The 20,463-nt window shown below is 36.7% G+C and overlaps 1 protein-coding gene across 5 annotated transcripts in view; it reads left to right on the forward strand.

Annotated features, from left to right (window-relative positions):
• Nucleotides 1–20,463, forward strand: part of LOC109091011 (PDZ domain-containing protein 2-like) — a 70,213-nt gene that overhangs the window by 27,726 nt on the left and 22,024 nt on the right. For 4 of the 5 annotated variants that reach the window (XM_042724511.1, XM_042724509.1, XM_042724513.1 and 1 more), the window contains 5 exons: nucleotides 3,167–3,656; nucleotides 7,665–7,810; nucleotides 13,164–13,217; nucleotides 14,790–14,922; nucleotides 15,224–15,394. In XM_042724511.1, the coding sequence (XP_042580445.1) occupies nucleotides 3,167–3,656; nucleotides 7,665–7,810; nucleotides 13,164–13,217; nucleotides 14,790–14,922; nucleotides 15,224–15,394 (994 nt within the window). The remainder of the gene's footprint in view (nucleotides 1–3,166; nucleotides 3,657–7,664; nucleotides 7,811–13,163; nucleotides 13,218–14,789; nucleotides 14,923–15,223; nucleotides 15,395–20,463) is intronic. The other variant, XM_042724512.1, reaches the window with a different exon arrangement.

The raw sequence follows: 20,463 nt of genomic DNA on the forward strand, positions 1-20,463 counted from the left end.
AGGACTGTGAAGATTTAGGAAAAGAAACAATGCCTATATGTTATTGAATTTGTTTAAATTCGTGACTAACCGGCAAACCAGAACAAAGCCGCGAAAATAAAGGCTATGGGCTCGAGCACATCCAGAGCATGGTCACGATCTAACATTTTCCTATTATTCCTCTAATAAACAAAGCTTTTATACCACACTTGTCATAATCAGAGCTTATAATTTGTAAATAAATAATTGCTGGATTCAAAACAGCGATTAATAGGCGCTGTGACCGACACTGAAAATACGTTTTCCCGGAGCATTCAGTGATGTCACTAAACGGTGACGCCATCGTTCACAGGTTTCTGCATGGACCTCACTAGTGCACAGGTTCTCATGCCCTGGGACAAAATATGATGCTTTAAGGAAAATGTATAGCCTATATAAGTAATAGGCCCAACATAAAAATATATATATATTTTTTTTTTAAATATGCGAAATAAATCCGACTTAAATAATTAAGATAACGGATTTAAAGCGGAAGTGTGGCGGCGCTCCATAAGTTCACGGAAAAAAAGGGATGGCAACGCATTCTGTTTGTTTGCTTTATTTTACAAGAGCACAAATCTTCTGTTTTTATTGTGTGTGCGCACAAATGAAAGTAAACACTTTTGTGGAAAAGTTTTTTTTTTTTATGTCTCAGCTGTTTCGATCGCGCCGGAGCCTGCTGCACACGTATATTCTAGCGATTCAAACTTACGTCACAGTCTGTTCATTATCAAAATAAAATAGTCAGCTAAACATTTAAAAGGTTACACTGGTCAGTTTAAACAGACCTTATACCGGTTCACTCTGCTGTTATGCCAAGGACGTTTTTGCTCATATGAAGAGGATGATCTTTTCCGTCTATATGCGAATGCGTACAATCCTAGTTAACATTATAAATAATAGTTTAATATTCGAATACATTGCAAATATGGAAACATTTGGATTCGTGCCGAATGAGACATGAGCAATAACCTCTAAATAAATCTTGCCAAAGCCGCGCTCGCTCGTCCTCGCCTGCACACATGCACTGTCACTATCTAATGCACTATATGCTGGATTTTAAAAAACAAATATGCCTACCGGAATGCAAAAAATTAAAATCTGACATTTTATAGGACAGAATCCAGCTGGATCAAATTAATGTGATGTGAGCAACAGTGTTTTGGTGCAGCAGCGCCGATGTAGTTCACTTAATGTGCAGCGCAGTCACACGCGCGCCACAGTTCCGTTTGGGATAATTTTATTTTAAATACCATAATGTCATTTGAAAACATTGCAATTGTGTTTTAAAATACAACAACGAGCACCACAAAATCATTTAAAGAGGCGAGTTCAGCGGTCTTCGTGCGGGATAGAAAACAGTCAACAAACTAAAATTACCTCAAAAGTATGGCGCGCTCTCTTCATTTTATCAAATGATCTTAATCACATCTATTCATTTTATAATCATGCTACTAGCATTTTATTCAGACTAAAACCCCTTTAATTCAAGTGAGAAAGCGTTGTGTGTGTGTGTGTGTGTGTGTGTGTGTGTGGGTAATCGGGGGGGGGGGGGGCTTTGGCACATTCTGTCATGCCGGTGACTGCGTGCATGCAATAGAGCATTTTGCAGCATTATGGTTAACGATTAATCGATTAATTGATCGTTAATTTAAACGACGATCGATCATGGAAATAATCGAAATTTGACATCCCTAATGTGAAGGTGAGAATTTTATGAGATTTTATGAGAGAATTTGAATCTATGGGTAAACTGTCCCTTTAAGGATACACAGATGTGATCAAGCATTTAAAAACTTCATTTAAGATACATAAATCCTTTATGCTTTGTGCTTTGAGATCACCTTTTATATGGCACCATTAAAACCAAACTTTGCAAAACAAGCAGCGCAAATGATTAACTTTGATCATTTTAACTTGTTAATGTATAATAATGTTTCAGGTCTCAACCAGCTGTGATAGTCAGACATGTTTAGTGTGCAGCTAAACATGTCAGTCTAAGCTCTCTTTATGAGAATCACATGAGAGAAGAGCTAAAATCGTGCTCATATAAGATAAGTCTGTGAAAGTGCTTTCTGCTGCTAGCAGTTTAACTTCTAAGTTGCACTGGCTGAGTGTCCTGGGACATGTCCCTGAGGTGCCATATATCACTATATCAGTATATCAGTTTCTTCTGTCATGACTCTGTCTTTGCACTTGTCTAGGCATGGTGTAAACATGCTCTGCACTTTTTTTTGTATCAGTGCCCTTCCTCATTTCAAAAACTCTCAGATAATTCCAAAACTATTATGACAGATTTAAAAACGCCTTTGTTTGCTTTCAGAATTATACAGGCATAGTTCACACAAAATGAAAATTTTGCTGATATTTGTTTTTTAAATAAATAAATAAAAATAAAATATCCAGTGTATGCTTCTTAGTATAAGAGCTGGGGTTGTCAAACACTAAAAATGACAATAAAGCACCAAAAATATGTCATTCAAGTGGACCAAGTGACGTGTGTGTTATATTCTCTGTCTACCGAAGTCATACAATAACCTTATCTGAGAAACAGAACAAAATTTATGTTGTTAATCTTCCAGCGGGTCATTGTAGCCAGATCATTGAGTCATTGTTTGAACTCAAGAACCAGATCAGATTTATAAACAAGAATTTGGATTGGTTTTGTGGACCGCATGAAAAGATTTGGTTTAACAGAACCCCAGTACCTCTCTCATGTACTCTCTTGAATGCACAAAGCAGAGCTACAGTGGATGTCAGAATTTGTAAATAAAGGCTTTGTAAGACTTGGAATATAGTGCGTAGGTATATATATATATATATATATATATATATATATATATATATATATATATATATATATATATATTAGCTTTTACATGTAAAAAAGTGGACATTATATTATTTTAAAAAATCATCTTTGGTGTTCCACAGAGAAAATTGGTCACCTGGGTGTGATCTGTAAATATGCATCTGACTGTAGGGCAGTGTATTCAGTGTGATTGTTAATCTTTGATTTGATGGACAGCTCTGTAATCCTCAGTATTGAGGGAGAAATGTGTTTATTTTGGTATCAATCTGGTTGATTTACATGCATTGTGATCATGTATTAACAGTTGGATAATTGTTTTTTCTTATTTTTCTTCAGTTACTTGGCGGACCAGTGCTGGAATGGAGGCTGCATCTACCTGATCATGTTGCGAAGAATTAAACGCAAGGCTCCTCTCCCTCCATGCAATGGCAGTGGGGGCAACTCCGTGGACGTCTCTGATGAGCACCAGCGTAATGTTTCTTCTGAGCCTGCAGGCAGCCCCACACAGAATGGACAAAATGGCAAACGAACCCGCAAATTTGGCGTCATTTCCCGCTCCTCCTTTACTCGCAACAGCAAAGACAGTAAAGATAGCAGGGACATTGAGCATGAGAATGGCTACAGCTCCATGGAGGCAGAGGTCACGTCCCCAGAGAGCAGCACCCCTCAGGACACACCTACTGATGATAGTCCGGTCATTGGCTCCTCGGTGCTGATGTCCAATCACATGAAGGTGGGAAGCACAGCCACTCTACCCAGCCGCTCCCGCTCACGCCTGTCTGAAAGCTACAAAACTGAGTCAATAAGCAGTGAACCTTACAGTCAGGTAAGAAATATAACAGTACAAAAATATTAGATTAAGGTATATTATATATTGTAAAATTCTAATACAGTCCACATTATGATATACATTATAAAGCCAAACTGTTTGAAGTCTGATGTGTCTGGGGAATGGTTGCACAGATTATGGCCTAAAATGTCTCTGTAAAAAAACTAAGCAAACAAACAGAAAAGAGGGCACTTTAAAGTCTTTGGAAACGCCCTTTAAGTGCACATATTTGAACATTTGCGCACTATGCCGTTAACTTTGCTTTGAGGTTGAATGTGTGTTTGGTTGATGCTCATCATCTAATTAGAAGTTTGGACCCCACAGTGCGGCTAACTGCATATGTTTCCCATTTGATTCTCCATTGGGACCGCTAGTGTTCCTTGGAGCATGTAAGCCTTGTGACATTAAACTGAGTGGCTTACTCAAAATAACCATAAGGGTTCTTCTAGATGTATCCATGTGTCAGTGGTTGGAAGAACTGCTTAGAAGGGTCATCTCAAAAAGCTGCATGGGTCTGATTTTGAACAATCACACGGGATTTTGAAGGCAGACAAGGTGTGGCTTCCATGAGTTCTGCAACAAGTCGTTTTTGTAAAGCCACATGAGAGGACGACAGACTGAATCCATATGCTTAATTGTACAACTGTGTCCTTAACTAACATTTCAAATAAAATGTAAAAAAGTTTTTCCACACAGATTTAGCAAATACACACTCTTTGAAGGGCTTGAGATGGGTTATATTTTAATAGGGATGTACAATATATTGGTACTATACTGGAGTTTATTTACTTTATTTATTTATTATTATTATTATTATTATTATTATTATTATTATTATTATTATATATTAGATTATATATTAGATTGCTTTAGGTAATTTTTTTAAAATAAAAACATAATTTAATAAAATTAATTAAAATTAAATGTAGCCTAATCTTAAAATTAAATGTAATCTTTATCAAATTTCAAAATTAATATTCTTTTTTCTTACTGTACTTTATTGTATCTAAATTCATGCTAATTGGTTTTAGTTCTTTTTGTTTTTTAATTTGTTTTAAACAATAATTGTATTCCTTGTCCATTTATTGGTATTTGCTAAATTTAAATATCTGTGCATGTCTCTTATTAAAGTCAAAAATCTTATTTTATACAGTATGACTGAATCAATTTGACTACATTAGGTTACACAAATGAAAGTTGTTTTTATAAGTCAAGGAAATCTTTAAAGAAATTAATATGTTTTCACTCGTTTCAGTGGATTATCTAAATGATTGAAAGCATGTCAGATATTGGCACTTTTACAAGCAAATGAAAAATCATTTTAAAATCAACATTATCTCATTGAGTCACTGAAATTAGTCATATTACCTTGAAGCAATGTAATATCTTAACCAGAATTCATTGTGTATTTATCTTAAGAATAATCTATGTCTAACATTAATGATCTGCTCTCTCTTTTAAATACACTTATCCAATGTGATAAAATACATTTTCTATACTGTCCAACAGAGTAGTGTTCATTTCATTAATGAAGACTGTCAAAAAATGTTAGTTGACGAGCTTTTTTCCCATGACGAAGACGAGACGACAAATAAGGTCAATAAACGATAACTAAGACTATATCAACATGCAATTTCGTTGACGAAATAAGACGAGACTAAAATATACACTTGAGTAAGAATAAAACTAAATTAAAAATGGCTGCCAAAATTAATACTGCTGTACGGTTAATTAATGATAATCTTATTGTTAAAATGTCAAGTTTTCAATGACTAAAACTAGACTAAAATATTTCAGGTTTTCTTGGACTAAAACTAAACTAAAATGTTGAGACTTTGTCAACTAAAACTTGACAAACTAAATAGGATAATTTTGACTAAATATGATAAACACTAACAAGGTCATTTTAACACGGGACTAAGACTAAAATGAAAATAGCTAACAAAATTAACACTGCTACAGAGATTACCATGCAAGTATTTAGTAGCATTAATGTGTCTGTGCAAGCGTTGGGTAGGAACATGTCAAACTCAATCTGACAGTGAGCAGGAAAAGCGTGAGAACCTGAGAAGAGAGGCAACAGACCATCTCAGTCAGATATCTTGTGTCGGTGATTCATTCTGCCGACAGGCTTTCCTTGAGAACATGCCCCTCTTCTAGACAGATTTCAAAGAAAAAAATGAACAAGTGGCAGCATGTTTGTAGTTGTGAGGTGTGTGCTAACTCAACTGTCATGTTGGGAAGGAATGATAAAGGTAAAGTGCGTTTCTGCGCCACAAGAGGCACCAAGCGGAATTGCAAAAATAATTAGCTCTTCTAAGCAAGTTACTCAGAAACCTCAAGCACCCTCTGTCTAGGCTGGATAGTCAGATATATGCTACCACTCAATAGTTTGTTGTCAAAAAATAATTATCTTATGCTCACAAGATGTGAAAATTCAGTAAAACAGTAATATTTTGAAATTATTGTAATTATTATTACAATTCAAAATAACTGTTTTCTATTTTAATATATTTTAAAATGTAATTTATGCCTGTGATGGCAGGGCTGAGCAGCCATAACTTCAGTGTCTTCAGTGTCACATGATCCTTCAGGAGTCATTCTAATATGCTGATGTGGTGCTTACATTGCATATTATAAATGTTGAAAACAATGTGCTGCTTAATGTCTGTGGAAATCTTGATACCTTTTTTCCATGATCCTATGATGGATCGAAAATTGAAAAGATCCATAGTAAATAGTAAAGACTTAAATTGTTACAAAAACATAACTTTACTCAAATTAATCCATCCTTACTGAATAAAAGTAATAATTTTTTGAAGAAAAAAAAAAAATTTTATATAGTAGAATATTTAACTAATATGTAAAAAAATAATTTTGGCAAGTCTGTTAAAAATCTCTTTTTTTTTTTCTTCCACATGTAAGCATCTTGCCAGTGTTTAGCCATTTCAACATTAAAATCCCAATATTTCCTTTAACTGTGTACATACAGACATAAAACAGAGCTTTGATTGACAAAATGGTAACTGGTGACAGAATTAACAATATGAACGGTAGTGTAAAATCAAATTAGTATGCAAAGGGAATAATTGTCAGAATATTGGTTAAAAATTTATTTTTAGGCTAATGTCATGACACGTCTTTGAAATGGTTTTTGAAATTCATGGTCTTCTGTGTTAGTGTTACTGTTAGAAAAGCTTTGATGTCAGACACAATAGCTATAAATGGCTCGGTGGCTGAAATGAATTAATGCATTTGAAGAACGCTGCCTTTCGAGTGAGACTGCTACAATAGTCCTGCAATTTTACAGATGATGAAAACAGTATGCTTATGGATTCATCATGTTTGCATAATTAATTGCTGTTTGTGTTTCTTAAATCTAGTAACATATTCAACTGCAATTTTGTGTCTAGTCTTCTTGTTTAAAATATTCTTATTAAATCACTTTTTACACTGCCTAAGTTGATTGTTATGTAAAGCCTGACTGAAAAAAAAAAAAAACGCACACTGAATGTCATGACGTTATGATATGTTATGGGCTTGTTTTATATATTAAGTTCAGTCTAGAAGATGTCTGTTTTTCCTGCAACTGGAGTTGAGAAACAAGATTACTTCCATTTAACCTCATTATGAAGCTGTCAGTTATTCATTCAAAACAGAGAATGATAACATCTTTTATTTACTGTTAAAAGCTGTTTATCCATCATAACAGACAAAAAAAAAAAAAACATCAGTTCAGTTCTTCCACATAACGTTACACAACTTTTTTTCTTATTTGCAGAAATTGTATAAACAATAATGTTTCCTAATTTGCTGATACTACATAGATGATTGATTTATTCTTGAAAGAAATGCTGCATAAAATGGGAACCATTTTGAAAACTATAATACAAGTTAAAACCACAAAACATCTGCTGCAGGAGTTGCAGTTTATTTAGTGTTATATAGTGAAGAACGTTCCTGATTGTTCCACCATACGGATAAATATCCCCCTCTTCTTTACAGCCCCGTGAGGGCAGCCGGATCTGGAAGATGCACATGGTGAAGGGTCAGGATGGACTGGGTATCCAGATCACGGGCGGGCGAGGGTCCAAGCGCTCTCCTCACGGTATCATCGTGGCCCACGTGGAAGAGGGAGGAGCTGCACAGAGGTAAATGGCTTTCATTTGCAAAAGTTTTGATTTGCTGCCGTGGCAACAGTAGGTGCTGTGGTGACACTGCTCAATCAGCATCTCATGCATATGCGAGCATCAGGGAGTCTTGAGTGCCCTCCACGATACTCATTAATCTTCAAAGCCATTGTGACACTCTTACATGGGTGCACAGAATATATCCAGTCACGCTGCCATATATACAGTAATGACCATGAGGTATCAGAAGCTTATTAATTGTTATATTAATATCATATTGGTAATCCTAGGTAATGTAAAAACAAAAATGAGCATGCATAATAAAATATTTACTTTGTGAATTACTGAATTTGTGTATGAATAATTGAATTATTAAATACTGAATTATTTGTGAATGCTGAATATTTAATTGAACTGATTTACATTTATTTTATTTTTATTTATTTTTTATCATACATTATGAACACAATATATCATAAAATAAACATGCAAAGCACTGATATCCAGTACAGATGCATGATATAATTTTGAATAAATATACACACAAAAAAAAGAAAATCACAGTATTGTCATATGATGAAATACCATATCCAGATATCAATGAAATACCATATATCTGGCTTCCTGGCGATTTCCGCATCTACCAGTCTGCAGTACCGTGGTATGTTAGCAAATAACATTTTACACAGCTGGACAGACCTAGCATATGACTCTAACAATTAAATATTCCTTAACTTGTACAAACACTGAATAATAATAACAATTTTAACAATTTTATAAAAAAAGAACGACAATTTTTTAAATATATTTTCTTCTTCATTCACATGCGTATGGTAGCTGAGAGAGCTCAATGTGCTGCAACTTAAGAAAACAAATGCAAATTAAGAAAACGTCTTAATCACTTTGACAACATATGTGCTGCAAATACTCAAAATACAGAAAAGCGCTGCAAATACTCACAACACAACCAAATACAGAAATGCACTGCAAAACAGAAATGTACTGGAAATACTCACAACACAACCAAACAAAGAAACACTCTGCAAATACTCACAGCACAACCAAACACAGAAACGCTCTGCAAATACTCACAACACAACCAAATACTCACAACACAACTAAACACAGAAATGCACTGCAAATACTCACAACACAACCAAACACAGAAACGCACTGCGAATACTCACAACACAACCAAAAACAGAAACACACTGCGAATACTCACAACACAATCATACACAGAAACACTGCAAATACTCACAACAAAATCAAACACAGAAACGCACTGTGAATACTCACAACACAACCAAACACAAATACTCACAACACAACCAAACACAGAAACGCACTGCGAATACTCACAACACAACCCAAACACAGAAACACTGCAAATACTCACAACACAACCAAACATAGAAACGCACTGCGAATACTCACAACACAATCATACACAGAAACGCACTGCAAAATACTCACAAAACAACCACAAACACAGAAACACTGCAAATATTCACAACACAACCAAACATAGAAGAAACACTGCAAATACTCACAACACAACCAAACATAGAAACGCACTGCGAATACTCACAACACAACCAAACACAGAAACGCACTGCAAATACTCACAACACAACCAAACACAGAAACACTGCAAATACTCACAACACAATCATACACAGAAACGCACTGCGAATACTCACAACACAAACACAGAAACACTGCAAATACTCACAACACAACCAAACACAGAAACACTGCAAATACTCACAACACAACCAAACATAGAAACACTGCAAATACTCACAACACAACCAAACATAGAAACGCACTGCGAATACTCACAACACTACCAAACACAGAAACGCTCTGCAAATACTCACACAACACAACCAAATACTCACAACACAACTAAACACAGAAATGCACTGCAAATACTCACAACACAACCAAACACAGAAACGCACTGCGAATACTCACAACACAACCAAAAACAGAAACACACTGCGAATACTCACAACACAATCATACACAGAAACACTGCAAATACTCACAACACAATCAAACACAGAAAACGCACTGTGAATACTCACAACACAACCAAACACAAATACTCACACAACACAACCAAACACAAATACTCACAACACAACCAAACACAGAAACGCACTGCGAATACTCACAACACAATCATACACAGAAACGCACTGCAAATACTCACAAAACAACCAAACACAGAAACACTGCAAATACTCACAACACAACCAAACATAGAAACACTGCAAATACTCACAAACACAACCAAAACATAGAAACGCACTGCGCGAATACTCACAACACAACCAAACACAGAAACGCACTGCGAATACTCACAACACAACCAAACACAGAAACACTGCAAATACTCACAACACAATCAAACACAGAAACGCACTGTGAATACTCACAACACAATCAAACACAGAAACACTGCAAATACTCACAACACAACCAAACACAGAAACGCACTGCGAATACTCACAACACAATCATACACAAATACTCACAACACAATCAAACACAGAAACACTGCTAATACTCACAGCACAACCAAACACAGAAACGCACTGCGAATACTCACAACACAATCATACACAGAAACGCACTGTGAATACTCACAACACAACCAAACACAGAAACACTGCGAATACTCACAACACAACCAAACACAGAAAAGCGCTGCGATTAGTATAAACACAACCAAACACAGAAACGCACTGCGAATACTAACAACACAATCATACACAGAAACGCACTGCAAATACTCAAATACAGAAAGGTATATAACATCATCTTATACAGCAGCGCTGCACAGACCGATCGTTGTATGATGTCATTAAAGCACCGGTACGAGGATGTCATACACCAGTCGGTCTGCATGGTGTTGCTTCAAGTCGAACACACATGTTATTTTGCCCTCTGTTGGAATAAAAGCGGTAACTTCTCTCCACCACCTCTTAGGAAAAGTAAAATAATTACATATAAATAGATTCTGAGATAAACCAATCGATTTGTAAATAGTTTTAAAAAGAGCCGTGATAGTAAGGTGAATCGATTTTTTTTCTCCCACACCTAATATTTGCAGAGTGTTTCTGTATTGGGTTGTATTGCAAGTATTTGCAGCGCGTTTCTGTGTTTGATCATATAGTGAGTTTTTGCAGCACGTGTTTAGGGCTGCAACTAACGATTATTTTGCTAATCGATTAATCGGTCGATTCTTTTTACGATTACTCGATGAATCGGTTTATATGTACTTATATTTTAGTTTTGCCCTTTTTTTTTTCCCCAAGTAAATTATTAACAAAGGGTCTTTATCATTCAACATAGACTTTTTAGAGATTTTAACCATTTTGCATTGTCATATCCTCATCAAAAACATACCTGGAGTTGTGTTTTATTATGTGTTGGTTATCCTTTGTCAAACTCTTCTGCAATCAAAACACTGACCCATACATACTCTAGCAAATTTCACAAGGAGGTTTCAAGTAATGTTTTCACCATGGCAGTCCTTAGGGCTCCTAAAGTAGTTTAACATCCCGAACAAAGCTTAAGGAATCTTTCAGAACATATTTTCACGAAGAATAAGAATAAAACAGAATAAAATTGCAGTAAATTGCATTTTTATTATTTTTTTTTTTCCTGTAAACACACAGCTTTATACCTGGGAAACAGCTTTATAGCTTATGCTGTGAAATTGTAAACAATCCTTCGAATAAAGTGCCAATGGCATGAAACCTGAATGGAACTCACATTTTAAAAGTAAAATTTAAAGTAAAATCCATCAGAAGGTTGTCCAGAAAAAAAATTGGACACACACAAAAAAACCTGCTATGTGAAAAAGAGCTGTGAATACTTAGAAAAAAAGTGCATTTCAAATACATTTAAACATTAACCTCTCTCATTCAGTCATAATTAGGCTGCAAGACTGAATTATGAACTGGTAAACGACAAAGCTTTAAATGTTAATTGTTAAAAAGCAATGTTATCAGCTTTTTACGACTAAACATTTGCAAACAACATTGTACTGCAGAATCTGCACAAATAAAAGTCTTTGCACACTGTGATTTTCATCGGATTTAAATATGTAGTGGTCCTTATAACAGTGCAAAAATTCAAAAATGTAATAAAGCGATAAATTGTTAAACAAAACAGCTTATGCCTGAACTGACAGGAATTCGACTACCTGTGGGAAATGAGGCAGAACACTATTCACTCATTATTTGAGAAAAACTTTGCATTGCAGTGCAAAAAGGTCAACATGTCCAAATGTTCAGGGCTTAGGCTTGCTCTCTTTTTAGAGGATATGTTTCCTGCCGCAGAAAACAGCCGCAGTTTACAGGTTACTCTTCTTTTTTTGAAGGCTCAAAGTAAAAGTGCTCCCACACTTTGGATGACTTCGTTCGATAGTTTTATCTTCCGCTTTTTCTTTTTCTTTCTCGAGCTTACTCCACTGCCGCCTGCCTCACCCATCACGCTGAATGCTGCAGAGACGCTGTGCGGGAAGCACGTGACATAAAACGAGGCCAGCTATTGGCTATTCGCTACTTCTCCTGCTGTACTGGCTGAGTAAAACCTCCGGTGGCTCATTACTGCCACACTTCGGTCACCGCAGATTTAAAATATGCACGAAATGAGCCGCTTACGGCAAATAAAAATTATTTAGCAGCGAATCGATTACTAAATTAGTTGACAACTATTTTAATAATCGATTTTAATCGATTAAATCGATTAGTTGTTTCAGCTCTACACGTGTTGTTATGCTGATATTTTTTCTATTTGCATGTGTTTTTTCATTTGCAGCGTGTTGAGATCTCTCAGCCACCATACATGCGTATTGCACCTCAAACTCCATTATAAGCTGCAATATGTTGAAGAATTTGCTGACTTGCTTCCCTTTGTGATTCATTAATGCACACTTTGACAAAGTTCGGAGGAAGCACAACAACCTGATGGTAATGAGCCAAAAGCTGAAATGAACCCTCGTTGCCTCAACAAATTTGAATTACTCCCTCCAGGTTATGTGCTAGGTTAAATAGATGTGTTCAGGGAAAATAGGCCCTTGTGGCTTTGCCTTGGGACCCAAAAAAATTAACTGATTTCAGGTATACAAATTCATGAGATGCTGCTCATCTGTTGGAAAACACATACGCAGCTCCCCCACATCACCTACAGTCAGAGCAGGCTATTTTTGACCGGCACTAGGGTTTATTGTTATAATTTAGCAGTACAACATTTTCTCCCACACAGTTTTAATAGGGGGCAATTTCTGAGAAACCTGTAGACATGAATCATGTGTATTGGTCAAACTGGATGCTTTCCAAATCTTTCTTTCTAGTGTGATGCAAGTGGCGGCATGGTGGTCAGATCAGGGCCATCAATACAGCATGATGTGGGTAGTTATGAAGTTTCCTGCTCTTATATAATGACTAACACTGAGATAACCTCAGATTCCTTCATCTGTGACTGAAGCCCTGAGGATTTTGACCAGTGAGAGGCTTTAAGATTTTGAATCTTTCTCACTTCACTGCACACTGTTCACCGTAATGAAGCTTCAGTTGAGTGGTCAGGCTGGAACGATCCAGACTGTCTTAGGACATTTGGAAATAGAAGAATGTAACAGAGACAGACTTTGTCTTTGTGTGATATTATTACTGTAATTAAAATCTTTTTCTTGATAAAAGCATAATGAAACTGTTCTCCTTTTGCTCTGAGCTCAATGGTTATTGCATCATTTGCACCTTCTAGATGGATAAATAATGTGATGAATAAATAAATATTTTAAAATGAATGTGGATGACCCAGAAATAATTTTTGAAGCTCCAAATGTAGATTATTCCTTCTCTTGTCCCATTACATACGGTCATCAAGGACATCAAGTACAAAAATAGTTTGAAATGTGTTCTTTATTCTCTCAGTTCAAATAAGTTTTATTAATTTTTATTTACTTTCTTAATAAACATTCCTGGTATAATTGCGAATGATTCATTGGTCCACATTATCAGGGACATCGCTAAAAATCACTGCCTCTCGAAAAACATTTTGACAGTAGTAATATTTAGTTGTAATATTTACTCTGTTTTATTAATTTTGCCATTTTATTATGTGCTTTTGTCATATTTTATATATATATTGACATATTTTATATATATATTGTGACGAGTCGGCTGCCTCCCCCCTAATTATCATCGTCACCCCGTCCTTTAATCGCCGCCCTTCACCAGGCTCCCGACAGGAGTGGGTGTGTGAGAGAGGAGGGGCACTGGAAGAGCCAGGGCTGGCGGTGTGTGATGAGGCACACCTGATGAATTTGGAGCCTCATCATCTTCTCGGGAGACCGGTCTCTTCCCCGTGCATGCAGGCTGGTGTCCTCGTGAGTCCAAGCAGGGTGCGTAGAGGATGCCGGGCCGTCTTGTCCCTTCAAGCGCCGCGGCAAGCAATATGGATGCGCCCCGGACTGAAGAGGGGAGCACGTGCGGCTGCCGGACTCCGCCCCTTACCTGGACCCTTCTTTCCTGAACACTACCTGCCCTTCACATACCCCGCAGCACGAAGAGGACACCAGATTCCCTGTTTATTTTGGACACTCTTCCCCTTTGGACACTTTTATTCCCTCTTTTGGTTAATAAAAGCCTGACGCCACCCCCACGTTTGCTCCACCTGCCACAATATATATATATATATATATATATAAATATTGATTAAATTATGTTTTAAGTTTTAAAACCCCTGCCATAGAGGATTCATCACAGGTTGTTGTTGTCCCTGGTTGATATTACTTGCATCAAACTGTCATAAGAAACCACTTGTCATAATCCAATCAATTCTTGATTAACATTCATTAACATCCCATTATCATTTCACTTTAATAGCTGCATTGTGACTTCAGGAGTGTCTGCTGCTTGTTTCTACACAAGGAGATGAACTGATCATGCTTTCTCTGGTTGTTGTTTTTTTATTTCAGAGATGGCCGTCTGAAAGCAGGGGACGAGTTACTGATGATAAACGGTCACTCCCTGGTAGGACTCTCACACCAGGAGGCTGTAGCCGTCCTGCGGTCCACTGCTGGACTCGTGCAGCTGGTAGTGGCCAGCAGGGTGAGTTTGAGTTTGCGAGTAAATCAGCTTCATACTAAATCAATAATTGTGTGTCATTGTATTGGGAAGTGTCTTCATGCTCAAATGATGAACAGTTCTTGCTGTGGTCCTTGTATAAAGTATGTCAGCCATTCAAGCACATAAAGATGTCATAAGCAGATGCTTGTAGCAGCTAAAAAATTGAACAGTGAAGCGCTAATGGGTTCGCCGCTCGGCTTTCTGAGGTTAGGTTTAAAGTTATTGATGGTTGCTGGATGGATGATGACATGCTTTCTCCAGCTGCTCTTCCTTCCTTTCCCAGGATGAATCTGAAGTGGACTTCCACAAGTACCCGTCCACCAGCTTGCCCGACCTAGTGAGCACGTGCTCTGGTCCGGACGCCTCTCCCTCCCCTGGGGAAGAGAAGGAGAACATGGAGCCGGATGTGGAGGACGTGAGGGCCAGCAGCCTTTCACTGCCCACCCAAGACTTGGTACGTACGTTTGCTATCGCCTATCTGCCTGATTATCTGCCGCTTTCATCTGGTGCTGCCTCAGCTGCCCTCAAATCGAGCTAGAACAGACTGTTTTCTGTTTTTGGTAGCGTTTATGATTAAAAGTTTGCTTCGGGGAGAAATGTTCAATGCTTTTATAATCATAATCTGTTTTTTAGTGCGAGTATGTGAAGTTGTCTTCCCTTAAACATTCATTTTGATTCACATTCACATTGAGGTTTTTGATAAAAAGCAAATGCACTTCCATGGTTTGTCTGATAAGAACAAACAAGACTTTCCTGATATTTTTCTGCAAAATCTAAATACCTGCAGCGTGTTGTGATTAAAATACAGCATTTCCTTTTAAGGACAGCACAGTTGCTTTATCTGTTTGCTTCGTTTGATCTGTGTGCCAGAGCCCCATTTATGTTCTTGAGGTTTTTTTATCTGTTGTTTTGCCAGAAAAATATTTGTGCCACTGTTTACTAAGCAGCCATTGGCTTAGCATTTGTTTGTTTCATCACAGATAACAAATTATTCATTCGCTCTGCGCAAGCAGGCGTACATCAAATCACTAATGCCACACAGCGTTAATGTTTAATCACACAAAATGAGACATTGCACTGGTTTGGTGATCAGTAATGACAACATAGCTAATGCAAGTCAATGGCACACTGACAGGACCACACAACTCAACATATTAGGATTAAACTCTTGCTTAGCTGTTTCAGAGAACAGCGCCCATGATGCTTTGCTTGAGATGTTCTGCGGTGCGGAGTAAAGTGGGTCATTCCACCCCCCACTGTGTCTATACTTCGCACACATTATTGCTTTCAGGACTAAAAAATGGAAAAGAGCAACCGTCCCGCCTGCTGTCTAATTACATTTGCATTCCATGGCTCCTGCTGGTCGTAGTTGTTAATTTGGGGCAGTTAAGCTTGGGTTTGTCTCACTGTACAGCAGAAAAACTTTGACAGCTGTTATTTTGTCATCCTCTAGTCCTTATCAATAATTTACTCATAGTGACACTGTTCCAGCTTAAAAATAGCAACCAAGACAGTAAAAGATACTGTATGGTATATGGTTCCATGTGTATATAGCACTGAATGATTGGATGGGTAGGAAAGACAAAAAAGGTACAAAAGCTGTCAACTGGGCAGAACGTTTGTACCTCATTTACCCATGAAGGGTACATATCAGTACCTTAAAGGTAGATATAAATATCTAAAGGGTACATATTAGTTGGTACATATTGGTACCTTTTAAAAGAGCAAAGCCCCAATGACAGCATTTGTACCTTTTTTTCTGAGAGTGTAGATAGATGAATAGGTGTGTAGATGCATGGACAGATAGCTAGATATATAGATAAATATATTAGGGCTGTTATATATTTATTTTCGTTTTTTAAATTGCAATTTTAGTGTTTTTTTTTTATTATATATGTATGTGTACAGGGTATATTTATTATGTATAAATAAATACACACACATAAATTATATATTTAGAAAATATTTACATGTATATACATTTATATATTTATATTCTTATTTTTATATTATATATAAATATATTTAATATATAAACATAACATATTCTTCTTAAATATATACATGCATGTGTGTGTATTTATATATACATAATAAATATACACAGTATACACACATATATTATGTAAACAAAACTTTTATTTTGGATGTGATTAATCGTGATTAATCATTTGACAGCCCTACAATATATAGATTCCTTAATTCTTTATATATAATTTAAAAAGTTGTTTCTGAGAATCTTTGCATTGTTAGACAAAGACCATCTTAACCTAGTTAAACATCAGTTGGATTCACTGTGTCACTGCATAGATGAACACGTGTAAGTAAAGGCTTATGAGACATGATGAGGTTTGAGGAGCCTGTGGAGCTTTCTCTCATCCTGTGTTCTCTAGTCTCCAGTCAGCTGTTCTCTCCCTCCAGGCTTTAGTCTCTTATGAATGAGAGTGGGAGCTCTTACAGAGTGATGGGGACTGAAAGAGGATTAAACAATATAGTTTGCTCTCATTCTGATTTCCCGTGATTTACTGTCCTGGTCACATGCTGTTTTTGGTTTTAGTATAACTTTCTTAGCAGATGTTTTTCTTTTTTTTTTCATAGATCCTGGGATATTGAAATAACAAACTGTGGCTTTCTATTGAGTTTTCTCCAAGCGGCAACCTCCCGCTCTCTCTAGTGAAGCCAACAAGGAAGTGACTAAAACTGCAATTCATCGACTGGCCGCTAGAGGCTGGAGTCAATCTTATAGACTCCCCATGTTAAAATGCCCATCTTTAGAGCAGAAAAAAACGTTTACAGCCTGGTAATTTTGCCCTTCATGACAACTGTGAGGGGGTGAATTTTTTATAACTCATCCGTTTAACCCTCTGGAGTCTAAGGGTATTTTTGGGGCCTGGAGAAGTTTTGTCATGCCCTGACATTTGTGCTTTTTTCAGTTTCTTATAAATATCTAAATGGCTAAAGTCTAATCTCACTGTAATCAGCACAAACTAGGCTATAATAATATGTGAGCAGCATGTATGTACATGATTGTGTTTTTGAGAGAAAAAAAAAATGTTATGCGTGGTTAGTAGAAAAACTAAAAATGTTAAATCACTTGAATAAGGCAATAAAACACATACAGAAAATTGGTTCCCAGGAATTTTGAGAACTGGAGCTTGTAGATTAGAATTTTTTTTTTTCTAAATGATGTGAAAATCATCTTGTTTACTCACTTACAGAAAACAATATATTGATTTAAATTTTCTAAGACACTTTTTGTTGGGTAAAAGTCATATGCGAGTAGGCGTCAACTATCATGAATTCACACCTGAGAAGACAAAGGCCTGCATAATGAGCTGCATAATGAGCCATTCAGTGCAGCTGTGTCACTGAGAGGGATGAGTTACAAGAAAGAATGTGAGGACAAAATAAATGTATATAATTTTATGTTTGTAGTTTATTTAGAATATATTTAATTATCCCACAACATAATTTTATATTCACTTGTGAGTGCAGTTAAACAGTTTATTAGGAAACAATCAAAGCTGACTTTCAAACTGAATTTTTTGCATCATTACTACAGTCACACAATCCTTAAGTAATCCTTTTAACAATCTTATTTTCTACAAAAAAAAAACATTTATTGTTATTAATATTATTATTATTATTATTATTATTATTATTATTATTATTATTAATGTTGAAAAGAGCTGAGAATATTTTTTTTAAGGTTTTTTAGGGGGGATAAATTGAAAGAACAGCAATGATTGTTACATTTGTTACAGTTACATTTATTGTTACATTTATATTATTTACATCAAGCTTTTTGAATGGTATAGTAGTGTATATTGTTATTGAAACTTCATAATATTTCACTTGATTATACATTTAGTCAGGAATTATAGTTTGGAAAAAGTCTTTGGAAAAAGTCTAACTAGTAAAATGTTTACACGTTATGTGAAAAAAAACTGAAAACTGTATATAAATAAATAAAAAGAGACTTACTCATGTTTATGATCTCTTCTGAATAAAGTGCTTCATTCTTTTTTTCTGAGGAAATCCAAATCTCAAATCCTCAACCACATCACATCTTTTTGGGGTGAATTATGTCTTATTCCTCTCATCGCAAAGCAAACAGTAAAATAAAAAAAACTTGAAGAACAATCTCGCTGCGTTGTCTTCTGTTGTGTGGGCGTATTCAAAAGCCGGGCGCTTCAGTGAAACATTTGAATCTCAAAAGCGCGCTCGGCGCGGGGGCGTGGTCACATTAGAAGATAATGAAGGGAGACGTGAAAAACGGACATCGCGTTGTTTTCATATGGATTATTTTATCACAGAATATTTGTTTTCGGCAGCAATTGTTTAGTTTAAAAGTAGACATGTCAGGCTTTCTATAGATATCTCTCTCATGTCTCTTCGTTGAGTATTCACTGAGTTACAGTTCATTTTAATGACGCATTTGTCACTGAAGATCAGCGCAGACAAAGGCTGCAGACAGCACTCCTTGTTTGTTATCTTTATTTTATAAGTGCAAAAAGTTTTGTTGTTATTATGTCTGTATACAAAAAAAGTAGACCCTTTACAGATTCGATTGATGTATCGCTCTTATCTGTACGATCAAAACTGAAAGTGTAATTTAAGTTCTTTTCGGGGTTATCAGGAGAAAATACCCCAAAACGCGTATACGCGTTAATCGACTCCAGAGGGTTAAATTATATTAAGCCTTAAAGTTCTGCATAATTAAGGGTGTGGCCACTTGAGTGACAGGTGGATTGCCGTTGCTGACACTGCCATCGAGCTAGGTGGGCGTGACTTCAGCAACCAGCTCCCACCTTTTTGCCCATTTTCGACGATCCGTGAGTGATGCACGGTGACGCGCTGCCAAGATGGCGATGGCCTGCTCTGCCCACTTTTCCATTTTCTCCAAAAATTCTGAATGACTGTATAAGTCATGAAAGTGCTTTGGTCTGAAAATGTAAGAACCCTATCATTAAGTTAAGTAGAAAATGAAATGGAGAGTGTAATTGGGCCAATTAATTTTTCAGTGTGCCATATGTTTTTTTTCCCCTTTCACTCTTCCAAACACCTGTCCAGACTGTTCTTACACTCCCTTTCAGCGCCCTGCCACAGCAGAAGAGGGCGATGAGAGGTTGCTATTATGTGGGTGTCCAGTGCTGACAGTGTTGGGTGTGTCTCCAGATCTGTTCTGAAGTGTTAGGCTCAGTGGAAAAACACGAGAGCACATTTTCAAAAAAAAAAGGGAAAGGGAAGGATCTGGAAGAAGGACGCAGCTGTGACTGTCACGTTGACTCCTGTGAGGCACATAGCTATGGGGTTTGAGGAAGCCCACGGGCTCACCTGCAACAGCGTAGCGTAGCTTGTTCATGCAGGAGACAGATTTCATTTCTGACAACGGAGGGAAGGGCTTCCTGTCTGCATGCCTGAAAAGAGAGCAGTGGATCTTCCCTTACATGTTGCTGTTTGAACTTGTTTCAGGATGCATGAGCTGTGTGATAAACCGAAGCTCATTCTTTAAACTGAGAC

The sequence above is a fragment of the Cyprinus carpio genome, chromosome B5 (genome assembly GCF_018340385.1).
Source record: "Cyprinus carpio isolate SPL01 chromosome B5, ASM1834038v1, whole genome shotgun sequence".
Lineage (NCBI taxonomy): Eukaryota > Metazoa > Chordata > Actinopteri > Cypriniformes > Cyprinidae > Cyprinus > Cyprinus carpio.